The sequence below is a fragment of the Tachypleus tridentatus genome, chromosome 12 (genome assembly GCF_004210375.1).
Source record: "Tachypleus tridentatus isolate NWPU-2018 chromosome 12, ASM421037v1, whole genome shotgun sequence".
Classification (NCBI taxonomy): Eukaryota; Metazoa; Arthropoda; class Merostomata; order Xiphosura; family Limulidae; genus Tachypleus; species Tachypleus tridentatus.
This window is the reverse complement of record NC_134836.1, coordinates 132,473,715-132,494,491: the sequence shown is the minus strand read 5'-3', so window position 1 is coordinate 132,494,491 and position 20,777 is coordinate 132,473,715. Positions and strand designations below refer to the sequence as shown.

The window sequence follows — 20,777 nt, the reverse complement described above, 5'->3', positions numbered from 1 at the left end:
TTAATATTTCATTAAACAGTTTGAAACATAAGTTTACAAACACCTATATAATGTTAATATTTCATTAAACAGTTGGAAACATAAGTTTACAAACACTTATATAATGTTAATATTTCATTAAACAGTTGGAAACATAAGTTTACAAACACCTATATAATGTTAATATTTCATTAAACAGTTGGAAACATAAGTTTACAAACACCTATATAATGTTAATATTTCATTAAACAGTTGGAAACATAAGTTTACAAACACTTATATAATGTTAATATTTCATTAAACAGTTGGAAACATAAGTTTACAAACACTTATATAATGTTAATATTTCATTAAACAGTTGGAAACATAAGTTTACAAACACTTATATAATGTTAATATTTTTTAAACAGTTGGAAACATAAGTTTACAAACACTTATATAATGTTAATATTTTTTAAACAGTTGGAAACATAAGTTTACAAACACTGATATAATGTTAATATTTTTTAAACAGTTGGAAACATAAGTTTACAAACACCTATATAATGTTAATATTTCATTAAACAGTTGGAAAGAGAAAGAAATTCGTAATTGTTTCTATAATTGATTTACGATTTTTTTTTTGACATGTGATTTTAACTTAGATAGAACGTTTGTGTTAGTTCAAATTAATAGGCCTGTTCCTAAACGAAAGACGCAACACTTCAAGTACAGGGGCGAATTGTATTGCTTCAGGGTGTAATGAAAGTATGGAACCTGTTAGGGCTAGCAATGAAAGTATACATTTCGTGCTCAGTGTCGCTGGGAAAACACTTCAATCAGTATTTCCGCCATGCTAGAACAACTCAGCGAAGAATGGCTTAGTCGCTGATTGGCTGTCACATATAGTGTCGTTCGTTCGCGCAATCTGATTTGTCAGAAAGTTAAGTACTTCAATGGGATGGGGTCCGCTCATGTCGGCGAGGTTTACAGTCAAAGCGGGCGGTGAAATTGCTTGGTTCGCCTAGGAATTTACACTTCTGTACCGGTGCCTAATAGCACTTTGAAGGATGCCGCACGTTGGTGGCGGCGGCGGCGACGATTTAGCTTCTTCGGATGAGATAAAAGTGTTTAAAGACGAGGGGGAGGAAGAAAAGCGGTCTTCGGAAAACTTGACCGATCTCAAGTCGAGCTTAGTCACCGAAGGGGAAGAGGTAGGCCTAACACGCCTAGTGCAGTTACTCACAGCTACTGCAACAGGCGATGTACGTGTTATTCAATAAGTTTAAAGTTTACTGCTTTTCTAAGATAGTCTGCGTGGTAAATTAGTGATGTGTGATTGTGTGTAGCCTTGATGGCGATTTCTGTTTCATATAGGATATGCTGTTCCCCTTGTTCCGCAGGATAAAAACGACCAACTACCGGTGTCTCATAGCTTCTCAGGCTCAAAAAATGTTCTGTCGTCCCGACTGCAAGACGCTATTACAACGGCGGCGACCTCCGGTAAGTTTACCAGTTTGTCAGTTAGGGCCTGTTAGTGTATGGATTGGATTTTCTAGTTAAATACACAAACGTAGTTTACTTTGGGTCAATGAGCGATGGAAAATATTTATAAAAATCACCTTGTGCTTCAACAGGTAGTAGTAGTACAACGTTTAAGAATTATGTATTTTAAAGCTTTCGAAAACGTAAAATTACTATGCAACCAGTGAATTTTAAGGTAATTTCTTTCAAAGACTGAACACCGTTTCAAAGTTTAAGATACAAAACTGTTTTATGTTATTATCAACAATAGAAACCAATCTTTTTTTTTACAGTTCAGTACATATGATGTGTTTTGTAATCTCTATGTCATGTTTTCAAACTTTCAAAGAAATATTTTGTACCATCACTTATGACGTTTGTAAAGTCATATTTTGTATTTATAGTAATGAACTTTACGGCTTTAAGGCTTAGTTACTGTCAATACGCACGGCGTCCGTATATGGTGATTGTTTTGTTTTCAAATTAACCTAACTTGAACATTTGGAGTTTGTTTGTTTTTTCAAAATCTCGCGCGCATAATGTTGACTGGTCTAATATAATATAAGAATGAAGTAAAACTCACGTGTTTTATCAAATAAGTTCAGTAATTATTTATGTTTCCAGAGACTGGGGAAGAATTTTATGCATGTTACACGTAGTGTTATCCTGTGTTTTTATGCATGTTACACGTAGTGTTATGCTGTGTTTTTCATAACACATTTATTCAATATTTCGTTGCTTCAGACAGTTATTGAATATTCTGTTGTGTCACTCGTGTGTTAAGCATATCATGGTTTTTGACATGTGTTTATTTCGTGTTACTCACAAAGATTCTGCAGTTTGACAGTATATTTAATACGATTATCACTTGTTAACACTACATTAACACACCAAAGTTCATAAAGGTTTTTTGGATTTCTATCAGAAGTGCTAAGACTAGATTAATCACACATATTAGAGGATATTTTTTACACGTTCTATTATTACTTTAATCCATCAGGTTATTTGACGGAGATATTTATCGTGTTAGTTTTAGGTTTAACGATGATTTTAGGGAACAGTACCTAATTTCACATGCTTAACGCTAACAAATCCTAATAGATTAGGTGGACTTTTTGTGTGCGTCATGAGGAGAAACTCACTTGAAGTAACCTCAAGACTGCTGGTATAGGTATGAACACTTTAATTAAAGTACAGAACAATGTTTTCACTATTCAAGTTAACAAAAAGATGGTCAAAATGTTGTTCTCTATATTATACTAATTAAAGTTTTAATATCAGCCGTCTGTTCTCTATATTATACTAATTAAAGTTTTAATATCAGCCGTCTTGAGATGCGTTTTTGTGTGTGAGGTCTGCGAATTATGTTACATTAATATTGAAAGATTATGTTTCTAAATATTTGCACATAAATAGCACAGGGGTTTGTTGTATATGGTAGTAGTATAGGTAAGAAAAGGTTAACACATTTACTTAGTGAAGAAATCATAGAAACACAAGTGTTGTACGTTCTGTTAAAATTATGTTAACAATCACATCCTATGTACAATCATGGTGGAAAGGAAACTACGTTTCGACATTTTCTAGCATTTGACAGGTAATGATGTGCCAGCGAAAATCTGTCGCTTTTGGAAAGGAAATGTAATAGCTCTTTCCAAAGTAAAATATTCATACACGTAGACTATAATAGTGTCGTAAACTTGGAAGTTTAGAGTTTCCAACGTGGGGTTATCTTCTCTGCGTAACAACATTATAAAACAAAGGAATATGGATGAGTTTTGGAAGGCAGAACCATCCCAAAAGAGACCAGCAACAAGTCTTGCTCTAACTGTGTTAAACAAAGTTTGGTATCTCATAAAAATCCATGAACGAAAATGCAGATGGAATAAAGCCTCCCCCCCCTTCAGTGGTACAGCGGGCTTTCATATCTCAAGCAGCTGTAGATGAAACAGATATTCAATTTGTTCCGTTCGAAAAAATAAGTCACCGGGTGCAGTGCCTATGGATTTCTGTAGATTGGGCTGTTCAAACGAGTCTTGGGAAACCATCTTCCTCGTACGTTAGATAACTAATGTTTTCTTTGTTTATTAATTTCGCGCAAAGTTACACGACAGCTATCTGCGCTAGGTGTTCTTAATTTATCAGTGTAAGACTAGAGGGAAGACAGCTAGTCAGCACCATATTCTACCTACTCTTGATCTACTTTTTACTAATGAACAGTGGGATTGATAGTAACAGCTTAACGTCCCTAAAGGGTGAGCATGTTTCATGGGAAGGGATTCGACCCACAACCTTCAGATTGCAAGCTCAATACCCTAACCACCTGGTCATATCAGGCATATAGCTTATGGAAAGCTTGCATCCATTCTAATTAATTGACTGTCATATTTATTACACGCTTAAGGCTTAAAATGTAGGGATTATTTTGTAAGATTATACGGATCTGATTTCAGCTCGCCAGCTTCAATATACAGAACTTAATTCGCAGAGATAGAAAAGAAAGAAACGCCCATATTGAATGGAAGTATAATATTGTTGAATGGTTATACACAGAAAGTAAGGCCAGTTCTCATGGAAGCATAATATTGTTGAATGGTTATACACAGAAAGTAAGGCCAGTTCTCATGGAAGTATAATGTTGTTGAATGGTTATACACAGAAAGTAAGGCCAGTTCTCATGGAAGTATAATATTGTTGAATGGTTATACACAGAAAGTAAGGCCAGTTCTCATGGAAGTATAATATTGTTGAATGGTTATACACAGAAAGTAAGGCCAGTTCTCATGGAAGTATAATATTGTTGAATAGTTATACACAGAAAGTAAGGCCAGTTTTCATGGAAGTATAATATTGTTGAATGGTTATACACAGAAAGTAAGGCCAGTTCTCATGGAAGTATAATGTTGTTGAATGGTTATACACAGAAAGGAAGGCCAGTTCTCATGGAAGTATAATGTTGTTGAATGGTTATACACAGAAAGGAAGGCCAGTTCTCATGGAAGTATAATATTGTTGAATGGTTATACACAGAAAGTAAGGCCAGTTCTCATGGAAGTATAATATTGTTGAATGGTTATACACAGAAAGTAAAAACAACATGGCGACTATGTTTATAGATTCAAGTTAAATAGTTAACACACAGGATCACCTACAAAAGTTGACCTATCAACTATTCGAAAGCGCTCGTGTTTTTGGGTCTCGTTTTGACAATACAGGTTCGTATGATTATCGAAAATGTATGAACATTAATGTGTCTATATATTGTATTTTATGAGAATACTGTTAAAGTTATTTTATTATTTTCACGCTTTAGTGCAGCAAAGTTGTAGTAACAACATTCAATTAAATAAATTAGGATAATACTTGACAGTAGCATCCACTATCAAATAATATTTAATAGTAGTATCCAGTAACAAATAATATTTAATGGTAGTATCCAGTATCAAATAATATTTAATAGTAGTATCTAGTATCAAATAATACTTAATAGTAGTATCCAGTATCAAATAATATTTAATAGTAGTATCCAGTAACAAATAATATTTAATAGTAGTATCCAGTAACAAATAATATTTAATAGTAGTATCTAGTATCAAATAATATTTAATAGTAGTATCCAGTATCAAATAATATTTAATGGTAGTATCCAGTATCAAATAATATTTAATGGTAGTATCCAGTAACAAATAATATTTAATAGTAGTATCTAGTATCAAATAATATTTAATAGTAGTATCCAGTAACAAATAATATTTAATAGTAGTATCTAGTATCAAATAATATTTAATGGTAGTATCTAGTATCAAATAATTTATTGGTACAGGTTTTATTACTCTTTATTTAATGTACTGATTTTGAAATTAAAAGGCTGTCTATTTTATTCGAACTGTCATTTTCTAACGCACGTGCATGTTTCCAGTCAAGAAAGTGAGCAGACTTTGTTTGTTTCTACATTTGCTCAGCAGGTGACCTTCATTCGAAATGTAAGCCTCTTTAGCCATAAGATAGGTGGCTCTTGCAATCTGCTCGACCTTGGAATGGGGCCAAATCCCCTGCAGGCTGTTACCCCGTCAAGCGACGTCTTGTCGTTTATGTTTGTATTATCGTGTTTGTGCTAAGAGGTTTGGTTTGTTTGAAATCTCATCTATAAACTTTCACCCTGGTCCTAAGAACACGCTGGGTCGGGAGTATATATGTCTAGCTTCTTGTTACGTCCTAAAAGGTTTACAGAACATTTTGATAGGAACAGATATTAATAACTTTCTATTATTTATTCTACAAAAACGCAGGTTTTTAAAATCTTCCAGAATGTTCTATAATTGGACATTCTGTTGAATTCGCATCAGCAGACAACTTTTATTTTGGAACGACCTACAGGGACGTAGCAATAACACACATTCAGTTAGGGCCCATTTTGATGATGATTCAAGTTTAAGAAATGTTTAATTTTGAAGACTTCTCAGTTACATCCGAAATCACTTTACGAACGTGTTTTGGTGAGCGTAAAAGACATGCAGTTTAATATAGTCTAGTTGATGCGAGGAGAGAATAATCAATGAAACCTGAGCGTATTTTGACACAACCATTTTTGCCCCACCCCACTACTCTTGTTACATTTCTGGTCTGCTCCGTACGCTTGGATTGCTGACAGTGAATAACGAAACTTATTGTGACAGTTTTCACTACGGGGGTGAAAGAGAAAACTGGGTTAAGTAACCATTTTGGTTACAGGGGTCCAGGGTGAGCATGGGAGGCGGAAAGGGTTAGCAAAACTTTGAACGAGAAATGTGTGGGTATTCACAGGGCCTTTTGCAACTACCGTTGTTGTCACATTCTAATAAATGTCATTTATTTGTTTTGCTTTATTAGTATAATAACCTAAAGAAGAGAGTGGCCTCTATTTTTATGTGTTCACCGATTGCAGTTTCCAATGTCGGACAGGTTCCATTCATTTAAATTAACTCAGTCGAGAAGTTTCGCACAAGTTTTCGCTCGGCATGACCAAGTGGTTAGGTGTTCGACTTCTAATCTCAGGGGCGTGGGTTCGAATCCTCGTCACACCAAAGTCGCCCTTTCATTCATGGGGGCGTTATTATGTTCGGTCAACCCCACTATCTGTTAGTAAACGAATAGCCTAAGAGTTGGCGGTGTATGGTGATGATTAATTACCTTTCTTCTAGTCTTACACTGTTATATTAGGGATGACTAATGCAGATAGCTCTGGTGTAGCTTTGCTCGAAATTCAAACTACATCCGTCAGTTTTCTTACATTTCCCCGTGTCAAAAGACGATATAATCTACTGTAAGTTCACTACATAAAAGACGATATAATCTACTGTAAGTTCACTACATATTTATTATCTATTCCATGCTCCAGGTGCTAACTTTTAAGTTCACTGTAACGCTTCGTCATTAAAGTGTTGAAACGTTCACTCATGCCAGTGTGTCACGTGTTGAAGGGATTATCATTACTGAAAGTCTTATCACTGGATTCCTCTAATGACTCAAAGAAATGTTTTGTTGTACAAAGATTTCAACATAAACAAAGTAGGGGTGTTGGTTCAGGGAAGAGGGATGGGTTTGATATTGAACAACCTTGTTTTAATCAGTCTTCGTCCCTCGATCAGTTCATATACTTACCATGCTAATATTCTTCATTGTACAAAAGAAAGGTGAGGAAAGCCTTTATGTGCAGGGAGTTTCTATTGTATATATATATACAACGAACATTTCTCCACATTATATATGCCGATATTGGTTAAAAAGTAGCTGGTGTGAAATGAAGGTTTGTTTAAATTAATAAAGCTATATCTGTCATATCCACCGCGGGGAATCGAACCCTGGATTATAGTGTTGTAACTCAGTTTAATATTCTTTAATATTTTTATAAAGTTCGGACATAACTCACAGAATCACTTAGAGTGGACCCGGCATGGCCTGGTGGTTTGGGCCCTCGACTCGTAACCCGAGGGTCGGTCGCTGGTTTGTGTCTCCGTCACACCAAACATGCTCGCATTTTAAACCGTAGGGGCGTTACAATGTCAATCACACTACTTGTTGGTAAAAGAGTCGCCCAAGAGTTGACGGTGGGTGGTGATGACTAGCTGCCTTCTCTCTAGTCTTACACTGCTAAATTAGGGACGGCTAGCACAGATAGCTCGTGTAGCTTTGCGCGAAATTCAAAAACAAACAAACCGCTCGGAGTACCCTCTTAGACCTCAGTTTGAGACACAAACACTGACCTAAAACTATTTTAGTAGAGTTTGGGTCTCTCAATTTTTGTAAGCATAGTGGTTGCAAGTTATGTTGGCTGTTAAACAGCCAAGCTTTCCATTTATAAGCACCTGGAAAGTCAACAGTTCTGTTTAGTGATTATAAGTTGTGTGTTCTGTTTAACAGATCATCCTCCCTATTTATCGTTTATAAGATGAATTGCTCATTAAAGTTGTCAACAGAGACCACCTGTTGCTGATTGATGTTATTAACAAGACTACACGTCGTGAAACTCTTTCTAGGATTGAGTTGTATCTTGCGTTATATTTACGATTTAGAAATTCCTGAGTATTAGACCATATTAAGAAAGGTTCGTGACAGTTGCTGGACATTAAGGTGTGTCCGTTTTCTTATCTCTTACTATTAAGACATGTCTATACAACTTCAAGCTATTTTGTTGCTAACTGAACTTGTCATATAATTATCTGGAGATTATTTTTTTCCATACGTCAGTCCACAATTTTTAATTAACGTAGTTTCAGTGGTTCTTAAATTTTGTAACCTGAGAACCGATTTTAATTAAACAAAATAGTTCTGCGAATACCCTCAAAACATCGATGTTTTTTAATTTGAAATGAAAAAAAAACCCGTGCACGTGACAAACTGTATTTCAGAGTTAATTGATTTAATTTTATAAGTCTTGTTTTTTTGGCATGTTTACGATATTACTTGGGAGTCCTCTGTTTGAGAAACGCTGCATTATTATACACGTGACAGTGTTAGCCCTAACATGAAACACCTGGCTATGTTAGCCCTAACATGAAACGCCTGGCTATGTTAGGCCTAACATGAAACACTTGGTCATGTTACGCCACGCTGCAGTATTTTACTGTTTTGTGGAAGTGATCATTTTTTACGAAAGACCATTGGGGGGAGTCTATATGTGACACCAGAAATCCCCCTAAGTAGCCAGGGGAGCACAAAAGCTTTTGTTTTGCTTTTGATATTTGTAGTCAAAATAGTGTTCAGTTATTATAGTGTCAAGTATTACTGCAAAGTTTCTAGACATAACGCTGTACGTAATATCTTGTGATGAAAGTTTTATATCGGGTTACAAGTAAGCAACCAAATGTCCATCAAGGGTAAGAAAAAAAAACTCGTTACAAATGAAATAATGCGAAGTGAAAAATAAGATAAAATAAAAATGGCATCGTTTATTCCCAAAAGAAAAAATATACAGCATATTTAATATAAAAATATAATTATATTATTAAAAATAACCTCTGAATGCTAGGAAAGGAAAGTGTATGACTATATCTGCTATATCCAGCGCCGTCGAGGCCTTTCCTGGAATACCAGAAGCTGACATCAGACAAAGGCGGCTGGTTCTTGCTGAGTTAACAATCATTATCATCCACAATACGTATATACGTTGACGATAACATGTTACACTTGCTGTAAGTAAACAGTGTAATATAAAACTTATAAAATTGTACAGATTAGGGAGGCGTGGCGTAGTAGCTATTGTGAATAATCTCTAAATCCCGAGATTTATGGTTCATGGCTAGAAAAACGTGCCTCATATTGTTGGAGCCATGAATATACTACAATAGTGATGACCAATATCGGACAGATGAATGTAACTAAAAAGTTGGCGGGTGGTACTGTTGACAGACTGCCTTTCCTGTAGTATATGTATTAAAAAATAAGGGACGGCGGTCCACAGATAGTCCTTGTGTAGTTTAGCACGAAAATTCCGACAACGGACTTGCGTGATTAAGAACCACTTTGTAACACAGAAAATGTGGTGATAAAATGGTTATAATATGTAATACTTGGTGATACGAGTAACTAAAAGAGACGCGAATAAATTAATATTTGAAATACGTTCTTTGGACGGTACGCGCCAGTAGCAACTCTCTTTAAATTTCTGCTTTTAAAACAGTTGGTCACTTCTTCGTGATAAATATATGGAAGTTTAGCCACACCGTAACTGGGCTGATGTGGTGAGTGAAACATTCCAACCGGCGGACATGATTGTACAATAATAATAATACACTGCACAACCAGTGTAGCTTTCTTTTTCTGGGAAAAGAAAACTTAATTATGAGGTTTCCGGTGGAGCACTGTGACCTTTTCGTGACCCCTGATCATCAACAGAAATAAAGCAGTAAAAGGCCTCGTGCTTTTCAATAGAAGAAACTTTAGTTCTATAATTATCTCGTACAGTCAATAAACAGATGTCATGACTTACTGTGGATTGTAAAGTGTAAATATAGGTTACAGTTTCTTGTACACAAATAATAATAATTCTGTGTCAATGTGGTTGATATTTAAATGAGGTGTATGTGTGTTTTGTATGTATATCGAGTTTGTAAGATGACGTTTTTTTCTGTTAGACCTACGTCATTAACTGTCGTACAAAGTTAAATTTAACCCAAAGGGCTTTTTGTTGTTTTTGAATTTCGCGCAAAGCTACACGAGGGCTATCTGCACTAGCCGTTCCTAATTTAGCAGTGAAACACTAGAGGGCTATTTGTTGTTAACAGGTGCTTTGTGTATGCGTATCGTTGCATCCTAAACCTAACATGACTCAATCATTAACAGTTGCTAAAGCAAAACTGTTTTAGTGCACGGACGGATAAACATACGTTCACGTAATGATAATGCTAAGCCTTATTTTGAAAATGATGAAACATATAAATTAAAAATAATATAGAAATAGGATTGTTTGGTTGCAAAAATTTGGTAATAAATAATGTTAATTATGTATCTTGGAATTTTTGTTAACCTTGAATTATTGGTAAGTTTGTTATAGGTTCAAACATTTATAGCATTTGGAATGAACAACCTGCGGACTAATCCATATACTTTTTGTGTGCGTTATCATACGTATGATGTTAGTTTCGAATAAAACAGTACGTTAGTAGGTAATATACAACATCTTTCTAAGTTCTCATCCAAAATGTGGTATTTTCATTCTAAGATGAGTCAATTTTTACTGCCGAGACGTTCTTTGATACTGAGATGCATCGTCTTGATGTATAGTTGAGTCGTTTTTAGACACTTAAATGCGTTCGTTGTCTTTTGATGTTGGGACTGTACATTTCATGTTAGGCCCGACATGGCGAAGTGGATAAGGCGCTCGACTTGTAATCCGAGGGTCGCGGATTCGAATCATCGACACACCAAACATGCTCGCCTTTTCAGCCGTGGAGGTGTTGTAATATATCGATCAATCCCACTATTCGTTGGTAAAAGAGTAGCCCAACAGTTGACGGCGGGTGGTTATTATTAGCTACTTTCCCTCTAGTCTTACACTGCTAAATTAGGGACGGCTAGACCTGGTGTAACATTTGTGTGAATTTCAAAAGCCAACCAATTTTCAAGCGTTTCATTTGGTTTCAGTATCTTACAGATATGACGTGTTTTACAGTGATGTTTCATTTGGTTTCAGTATCTTACAGATATGACGTGTTTTTACAGTGATGTTTCATTTGGTTTCAGTATCTTACAGATATGACGTGTTTTACAGTGATGTTTCATATGGATTCAGTATCTTACAGATATGACGTGTTTTACAGTGATGTTTCATTTGGATTCAGTATCTTACAGATATGACGTGTTTTTACAGTGATGTTTCATTTGGATTCAGTATCTTACAGATATGACGTGTTTTACAGTGATGTTTCATTTGGATTCAGTATCTTACAGATATGACGTGTTTTACAGTGATGTTTCATTTGGATTCAGTATTTTACAGATATGACGTGTTTTACAGTGATGTTTCATTTGGATTCAGTATCTTACAGATATGACGTGTTTTACAGTGATGTTTCATTTGGATTCAGTATCTTACAGATATGACGTGTTTTTACAGTGATGTTTCATTTGGATTCAGTATCTTACAGATATGACGTGTTTTACAGTGATGTTTCATTTGGATTCAGTATCTTACAGATATGACGTGTTTTACAGTGATGTTTCATTTGGATTCAGTATCTTACAGATATGACGTGTTTTACAGTGATGTTTCATTTGGATTCAGTATCTTACAGATATGACGTGTTTTTACAGTGATGTTTCATTTGGATTCAGTATCTTACAGATATGACGTGTTTTTACAGTGATGTTTCATTTGGATTCAGTATTTTACAGATATGACGTGTTTTTACAGTGATGTTTCATTTGGTTTCAGTATCTTACGGAAATGACGTGTTTTTACAGTGATGTTTCATTTGGATTCAGTATCTTACAGATATGACGTGTTTTTACAGTGATGTTTCATTTGGATTCAGTATCTTACAGATATGACGTGTTTTTACAGTGATGTTTCATTTGGATTCAGTATCTTACAGATATGACGTGTTTTTACAGTGATGTTTCATTTGGTTTCAGTATCTTACAGATATGACGTGTTTACGGATATGACGTGTTTTTACGTGATAGCTCCGTTGGTGGTTCACGTGTTTGATTTTTAAATTTGAATATTTTACTGTATTTATTCCATAGCGACCTTTTTATTTCCATGTTCAAGTGCGTGTAATGTGTGTTAAGTACTCGGTGTTTCTCATTCAGTTCTAGTGTGTGTTAAGTACTCGGTGTTTCTCATTCATTTCTAATGTGTGTTAAGTACTCGGTGTTTCTCATTCAGTTCTAATGTGTGTTAAGTACTCGGTGTTTCTCATTCAGTTCTAATGTGTGTTAAGTACTCGGTGTTTCTCATTCAGTTCTAATGTGTGTTAAGTACTCGGTGTTTCTCATTCAGTTCTAATGTGTGTTAAGTACTCGGTGTTTCTCATTCAGTTCTAATGTGTGTTAAGCACTCGGTGTTTCTCATTCAGTTCTAATGTGTGTTAAGCACTCGGTGTTTCTCATTCATTTCTAATGTGTGTTAAGCACTCGGTGTTTCTCATCCAGTTCTAATGTGTGTTAAGCACTCGGTGTTTCTCATTCAGTTCTAATGTGTGTTAAGCACTCGGTGTTTCTCATTCCAGTTCTAATGTGTGTTAAGCACCGGTGTTTGTCATTCCAGTTCTAATATGCGTTAAGCACTCGGTGTTTCTCATTCATTTCTAATGTGTGTTAAGTACTCGGTGTTTGTCATTCCAGTTCTAATGTGTGTTAAGCACTCGGTGTTTGTCATTCATTTCTAGTGTGTGTTAAGCACTCGGTGTTTCTCATTCAGTTCTAATGTATGTTAAGTACTCGGTGTTTCTCATTCATTTCTAGTGTGTGTTAAGTACTCGGTGTTTGTCATTCAGTTCTAATGTGTGTTAAGTACTCGGTGTTTGTCATTCAGTTCTAATGTGTGTTAAGTACTCGGTGTTTGTCATTCAGTTCTAATGTGTGTTAAGTACTCGGTGTTTGTCATTCAGTTCTAATGTGTGTTAAGTACTCGGTGTTTGTCATTCAGTTCTAGTGTGTGTTAAGTACTCGGTGTTTGTCATTCCAGTTCTAATGTGTGTTAAGTACTCGGTGTTTCTCATTCAGTTCTAATGTGTGTTAAGTACTCGGTGTTTCTCATTCATTTCTAATGTGTGTTAAGTACTCGGTGTTTCTCATTCAGTTCTAATGTGTGTTAAGCACTCGGTGTTTCATTCAGTTCTAATGTGTGTTAAGCACTCGGTGTTTCTCATCCAGTTCTAATGTGTGTTAAGCACTCGGTGTTTCTCATCCAGTTCTAATGTGTGTTAAGCACTCGGTGTTTCTCATTCAGTTCTAATGTGTGTTAAGCACTCGGTGTTTCTCATTCAGTTCTAATGTGTGTTAAGCACTCGGTGTTTCTCATTCAGTTCTAATGTGTGTTAAGCACTCGGTGTTTGTCATTCAGTTCTAATGTGTGTTAAGCACTCGGTGTTTCTCATTCAGTTCTAGTGTGTGTTAAGCACTCGGTGTTTGTCATTCATTTCTAGTGTGTGTTAAGCACTCGGTGTTTCTCATCCAGTTCTAATGTGTGTTAAGCACTCGGTGTTTCTCATCCAGTTCTAATGTGTGTTAAGCACTCGGTGTTTCTCATTCAGTTCTAGTGTGTGTTAAGCACTCGGTGTTTCTCATTCAGTTCTAATGTGTGTTAAGTACTCGGTGTTTCTCATTCAGTTCTAATGTGTGTTAAGCACTCGGTGTTTCTCATCCAGTTCTAATGTGTGTTAAGTACTCGGTGTTTCTCATTCAGTTCTAATGTGTGTTAAGTACTCGGTGTTTCTCATTCAGTTCTAATGTGTGTTAAGTACTCGGTGTTTGTCATTCAGTTCTAATGTGTGTTAAGTACTCGGTGTTTGTCATTCAGTTCTAATGTGTGTTAAGTACTCGGTGTTTCTCATCCAGTTCTAATGTGTGTTAAGCACTCGGTGTTTCTCATTCAGTTCTAATGTGTGTTAAGCACTCGGTGTTTCTCATTCAGTTCTAATGTGTGTTAAGTACTCGGTGTTTCTCATTCATTTCTAATGTGTGTTAAGTACTCGGTGTTTCTCATTCAGTTCTAATGTGTGTTAAGTACTCGGTGTTTCTCATTCAGTTCTAATGTGTGTTAAGTACTCGGTGTTTCTCATTCATTTCTAATGTGTGTTAAGTACTCGGTGTTTCTCATTTATTTCTAGTGTGTGTTAAGTACTCGGTGTTAATCATTCATTTATAATGTGTGTTAAGTACTCGGTGTTTCTCATTCTCATAGGGGGAGGGACCAAGTTATTTCTGTTTTTATCAGTTAAAGTTTCTCATGCTTCATTGCAGGTTGAATTTAATTATTAGGCTTACGTGTTTCACAATCCGTTTACAGAAAGCATCTGTCATTTTATGAGACTCAAACATTTTTGTCTCTTTATTTTCAGGAAAAGGTTTTGAGCCAGTTCCCCACTCTACGCCTATTGGTTACGTTGTCTCTCCATATCCACACCCGAATGGCACCATTGGACCATCGTCAATGGTAACGTACGGTCTTTATTTGTTCGATTTTAGATCGAATATGTTATAAGAATATCGCGAACACATAACTTAGGAAGGTATTTCACTTAAATATAACATATTTAAATAACCCGTATCACTGAAAACAAACCAATATATACATTACATTCACCGAAGGATAAAGGTATGGTGATTTCTTAATGAAAAACAGGGCTAGAAACGTGCGTGTAGGCATACCAGTTACTGCCTTAGTAACACGCATCTCTAATTATGCCTAACGGGAATTTAATTGAAACAGATTTCAATGATTACCTTGGTAACCACATGTTCATAGTTTTCACGAATAAATAGATAAGACCGGTGTAACTGAGTAGAACACAGTCAGAGAAAGATATACGGAAAGAGATAAATGTATAATTTCAATTGTATTCGTTTTGTTAACTACAGTTGTTAGAGTTGTGTCAGTAATCTGTGATGTTATACATTTGTGTTAGAGTGTTTTTGTTACAGTTTGAAAGTTATGCGTGAGTGGTGGAAAGTGTTAAACATGTAAATATACCCTATGTTATGTATGAAACATGTAAATATACCCTATGTTATGTATGAAACATGGAAATATACCCTATGTTATGTATTAAACATGTAAATATACCCTATGTTATGTATTCTTGTTACACATAAATAAATATATTTAACATATATATGTTAACATATGTATGTCTAATACGTACAAATATATTTATGTTTGTATGATCTACACCAGAATTCACAATGTTTTATGTAAAGTTGTCATACATGAAACTTTAACACTTGGAATATAGATTTTAATACGGAAATAATTATTGGAGTAAACGCCATGTTTGTTTTATATTATATATTATAAATCTCACACTCAAGCACGCATGTCAGTAAGTATCATGACAACTGTGAAACCCTAATGTGGCGGTAACTCATTATTTCTAATGGCTACGTAACTGTGACAGTGAGGAAGTGATTCTCTGTTTTACAAAGGTGGATATTTTGTTTCATTTCGATACACAGAATGACATGTGATAAAAATGATACAAACCTTGTTATTTTGTGTTTTATGATTTCTTTAGTTTGGGACAAGTTGTTATTATATTCTCAGTTCTGTAGTTTATGACCAGTGTCCATAGGCTTCGAAGATATTCTATAAAAGTGCAGATAGGCTTAGCGTCAAAATCGTTCCTACTTCTCAAAATAACTTCTTTTATTTAACCTGAAAAATTAGGCACTTTGGTGTTCCTTAGAAAACAACAAACAAACTACAAAACAATGTAAACATTTAAAATGTAGGTAAGTCAACATGCGTCTAATATCTTCCACCAAGTAAAATTTTTGTACGTGTAACTTTATTTTCTACTAAATTCGTTGGTCGAGTGTGGTTTAGCGATTAGCATGTCAGTCTGCGTGTGGAAAGGTCCAAGGTTCGACCCCGAAATATGACGCAGAAGACACCCCGTACCGTGAGATGTAATAAAAGTGACACCCATTCTCTTTATTTCTTTAACAGACGTAGCTGTTACTGACCAGTTACATTCTCTTTGGTCATCAGTTCCAGGTTAGGGATAGCTTGTCCCAATTTATGTTTTTTTGTCCCATTTACCACCTAGGGTATATATCATTCGGATCGAAAACAATAATGTGTTACATTGTAGACGTTCCTCTCAGTACAAATCAATTCATTCTAAAAATGGAAGTCTTACTCAACGTTTACAACTGTGAAAGGATAGAACAGGAACTTTAATCGGCGAAATATGTATTTAATTAATTCAATAATTTGTAATGTCATACGTAACACTAAAACATTATGAGCAGAAATAACAAAGAACACTACCATAGTTTTACCATGTATGAAAGTTCGGTTTTTTAGATACTGTAGACATTTTGCGATAGTTTTGTCGATACACAACATGTTTATGATCCGGAGTAGTTTTGTCAGAAATGTACGTACTGTCAACTTAATAACCTCCTTTTTATCACGTCTATTACACTGAGTTGTTCAATAACGTTGTGATAATGGGGATTTTAACATTTATACTCGCTGCTATCAATAAGTACTTTTGTTTGAGTGGGTCACATATGACCTTCACTTTGGTATTTGAAGGCTTTTGTTTGTTTCAAAGTTTCACACAAAGCTACAGAAGAGGTAGCTACACATAACTGCCCCTAATTTTGAGCTGATAGTTTGACATTATTTAATTTGACTTTTTAATCTTTTGGCCTGGCATAACCCGGTGATTAAGTCCTTGGTTAGGGCCCTGACTTGGCGTGGGAGTTGAGATGCTTGACTCTGAGAATCGGGGGTTCTAATCCCCGTTACACCAAACATGTTTGTTCTTTCAGTCGTGGGGAAGTCATAGTAACGGTTAGTTCCACTGTTTGTTTATAAAAGAGTATCCCAAGGGTTGGCAGTGAATGGTGTTAATTAGCTACCGTCCTACTATCACACCAGTTTCAGGGAAGGCTGGCATATAGATAGCTCTCCAGTATCTTTGCTCGAATATTCAAAATAAAACAATCAAATAGATGTTATTTGTTTTTGATTCAGCACAAACCTCCACAGGGGCTCTCTTATCTTCACGAGCTGTTTCTAGTTTTGAATTTGGGGAAACTCGGGAGAAAGAGTTTAGTCAGTAACACTTATTGTCCACTGTTTAGTCAGTAGCACTTATTGTTCACTGTTTAGTCAGTAGCACTTATTGTTCACTGTTTAGTCAGTAGCACTTATTGTTCACTGTTTAGTCAGTAACACTTATTGTCCACTGTTTATTCAGTAACACTCATTTTCCGCTGTTTATTTAGTAACACTTATAGACCACACTTTATTCAGTAACACTTATTGTCCACTGTTTAGTCAATAACACTTATTGTTCACTGTTTAGTCAGTAGCACTTATTGTTCACTGTTTGGTCAGAAACACTCGTTGTCCACTGTTTATTCAGTAACACTTATAGACCACACTTTAGTCAATAACACTTATTGTTCACTGTTTAGTCAGTAACGCTCATTGTCCTCTGTTTAGTCAGTAACACTCATTGTCCACTGTTTAGTCAGTAGCACTCATTGTCCACTGTTTATTCAGTAACACTCATTGTCCACTGTTTATTCAGTAACACTCATTGTCCACTGGCATACGATAGTGGTATTTGTAACACAGGGTCTTAAAGTGCGTAGTGACAACGGGCCACTCTCTAGATTCAATATCCAGGTCACTAACTGTTATTCTACGTAGTGTTAATGCTTTACGTTGTAAGAGGTGCACGGATGTCTGTCTGTAAGTGACAATTATACATGTATTTCAGTGCTATTATATGCGATTATATGCATTTGAACATTTATATTTTACACTTCCCGTGTTATCACGATTTACTGACTTCATGTTTTATCTTGTAACAATACCATTATTTTATTTCAGAGAAATGTGACACCGTAGTAGTTGAGAGAGACTGCAGTATGTGTTTGACATTTTTTTCATCATTTGATATGTCACCTAGGCTTACATTACAGATCGGGTTTCTATACACGTGGTGTGTACAGCATAGGTAACCCATTATGTAACTTTGCTCGTATCAAAAAGTGATGAAATGTGTCCGACCCAGTTATGATAAACAAGGACGATGTATTGTATAATGATAAATTGTTCATGCTGTCCCGTACCTAGTTTTTTTAAGCAGGTTGTTGTGAAGTTAAATGCGTATATGACTGGACTACTTCTGTTAAGGTGCGTGTTTCAGCTGATAACACAGTTTCTTATCACATAACACCTGTAGTTTTCTGTTCTTGTTTTTTATCACGTTGGTACTTTGTCATAAGTTGTCATGTGTCTTTGATGACCAAAAATATATTAATAATTTTAAAATAAGATGGTCAAACGTTCGTAGTTACCGCAACTATTAACACAGTTCTTGACCAGCGATAAAGTGTGGTTATTATTCAACAATATCCACTTTGATATAACGACTTATGTTGTATGGCTGAAGAAATTACGTTTTCTGCGTATGAGGGCGCAACAGTGCATGAATCAGGTAGAGCGGAGACAGAACAAATTAAACGGTCTAACTGTGCTAGCTGATTTATTATTTACAAATAGTCGCCAGAACCTAAAATTATATGTATGTTCTCCTAATCTGGTTCATTTTACTATAAAACTGCTTTTACCAGGTTCTAAACTCAAATAGTCTTCCCCCGGTGTTTTATCGACAAGTTCATAGGCTTATAACGCTGAAATTCGAGTTTCGATACCCGCAATGACGTAACACAGGTAACCTGTAGCGTAACTTTGTGCTAAACTAATGTTGGCCTTTTCCGTTGATGCTGTGCCCGTTTTATCCACTCCAAGAAGTTTGCCAAGTGATTTACTAATATTCTTTGATAATAACCACTTTAATCCAATAAAATTATAATTAAGAATATATGACGTCAAAACAAATAAACTAATTACTAAAGTTAACTCACGTTCTGGTATGTTGTGACTTAAATCAAATTGGTAAAGAATGTAGAACGCTATAATCTTACCCTGATTCCTACAGTAACAGCTGTTGTAAATGTGGTGGCGAGAAACCCACCTGAGGTAACAATGCATCTCAAGACAGCTGTTATTGGTGTTAAAACATTAATTAAAATAAAGTACAGAACACCATTCAGATTTGTTAGTTTGATTTGTATCGACCTTCTTAGGTCATCTTCAGGTCAAAACGTTGTTCTCTACTTTATTGTAATAAAAGTATTAATACCCATACTAGCTGTCTTAAGATACATTGATTTGTAAATGAAAATGTAATCACAAATCAGTCGGGACGGTAGAGCCTTGGTATAATCGATAGGTCTCTTCGGTTGCGGATTTAACGGATATGATGTGTAAATACTTATTGATAGTCTACAAATTGTAAATTCTGAGAGCAGGAGTGATGATTTCACATCGTCCGCCGCCCCTGACAATGATTTTTAACATGACCTGTTTTACAAGTAGATTAATTTTTTTTTCCAACGTTGTATGTTCTACTGATAATAAGTACTTAGAGTAGACTCCTAGGGAGCCATGACAGCTCCTTAAAGCTCTGAACTGCCAAAACCCAGTAAGTATACACGAACAGTTAAAAATGCGTACATCAAACGAAGACTATGAAAACAATTATTAATATCACTTTAACTGACAGGTCATGTACATAGCAACAAACATATCTAAGAAAAGAGGCTGGGAAGCATGCCAGCCAGCATCAGTAGTAAATACGATTATTTTCTCCGTGGGGTGCACGAACAGCAAGGATTCCAAGGGTTGAGCCTACAGCACAACTGTGGGAGGGGTGTGTCGTAGAAGGAAAACCAGAAAGGATGAATAAATGAACTCCAGAATAAGTTTACTTTGACATTTCCCTATAATAAAGACAAGTTTCCAACCATGTCATTGTACTTTAGTTGTTGTTGTTCTCATGTCATTGTACTTTAGTTGTTGTTGTTCTCTTGTCATTGTACTTTAGTTGTTGTTGTTCTCACGTCATTGTACTATAGTTGTTGTAGTTCTCATGTCATTGTACTTTAGTTGTTGTTGTTCTCGAGTTAGCAGATACTTTTCCTGATGACCCTTCACATCTAAAGTTGTGGACCTAGAGCGACATTTAACCTTAATACGTCCCTGGGTATTCTTAAGTTGCAATTATGAAATATTAAGAACAAAAAAATACTGGTATGGTTAAGTGGTTATGGTGCAACCCGAGGGTTCCAGTGTTTAGATACAGCGAAACCAAATTAAATCACTTCTCCGAAACGGGAAATACCTCATTATTTTCACGTGTCACTCCAATACTTGAGAGTAGTCCTGAAGTCTCTGCAGTTCCATTATTGATAGGTTAGCAACTAGAAGTGATCTTATTATTAAATACATATGGATTATTTAGATTCCATTCGTTTTTATGTTTAGGACGATTATGCTGACATGCCTGTGATGAAGGACCGTATTTTGTTCTAAACATTCTTCAGTGTAGGCTATGAATAAGAAACACACACACACACACGAAGAATATTTTTGAGAATTATAGAACAGTTTTAAAAGCGGTCTAGTTTTTATTTGTCAAGACTTGTCCCTTCAGCTATGTGTTCAGGAAATACAATATCTGGGTTAGTTATCTTTACGCTAATTAAACGTTTTTAAAATCAGA

At 35.5% G+C, this 20,777-nt stretch overlaps 1 protein-coding gene across 3 annotated transcripts in view; it reads left to right on the top strand.

The window, feature by feature from the left end:
• Nucleotides 1–889: 889 nt before the first annotated feature.
• LOC143234723 (protein pangolin, isoforms A/H/I/S-like) overlaps nucleotides 890–20,777 on the top strand; it is a 231,379-nt gene continuing 211,491 nt past the window's right edge. Inside the window, exons 1-3 of one of the 3 annotated variants that reach the window (XM_076472282.1) lie at nucleotides 890–1,223; nucleotides 1,362–1,461; nucleotides 14,526–14,620. In XM_076472282.1, the coding sequence (XP_076328397.1) occupies nucleotides 1,029–1,223; nucleotides 1,362–1,461; nucleotides 14,526–14,620 (390 nt within the window). In that variant the 5' untranslated portion in view covers nucleotides 890–1,028. Of the gene's footprint in view, nucleotides 1,224–1,335; nucleotides 1,462–14,525; nucleotides 14,621–20,777 lie in introns of all 3 variants that reach the window. The other 2 variants (XM_076472283.1, XM_076472284.1) reach the window with 2 other exon arrangements.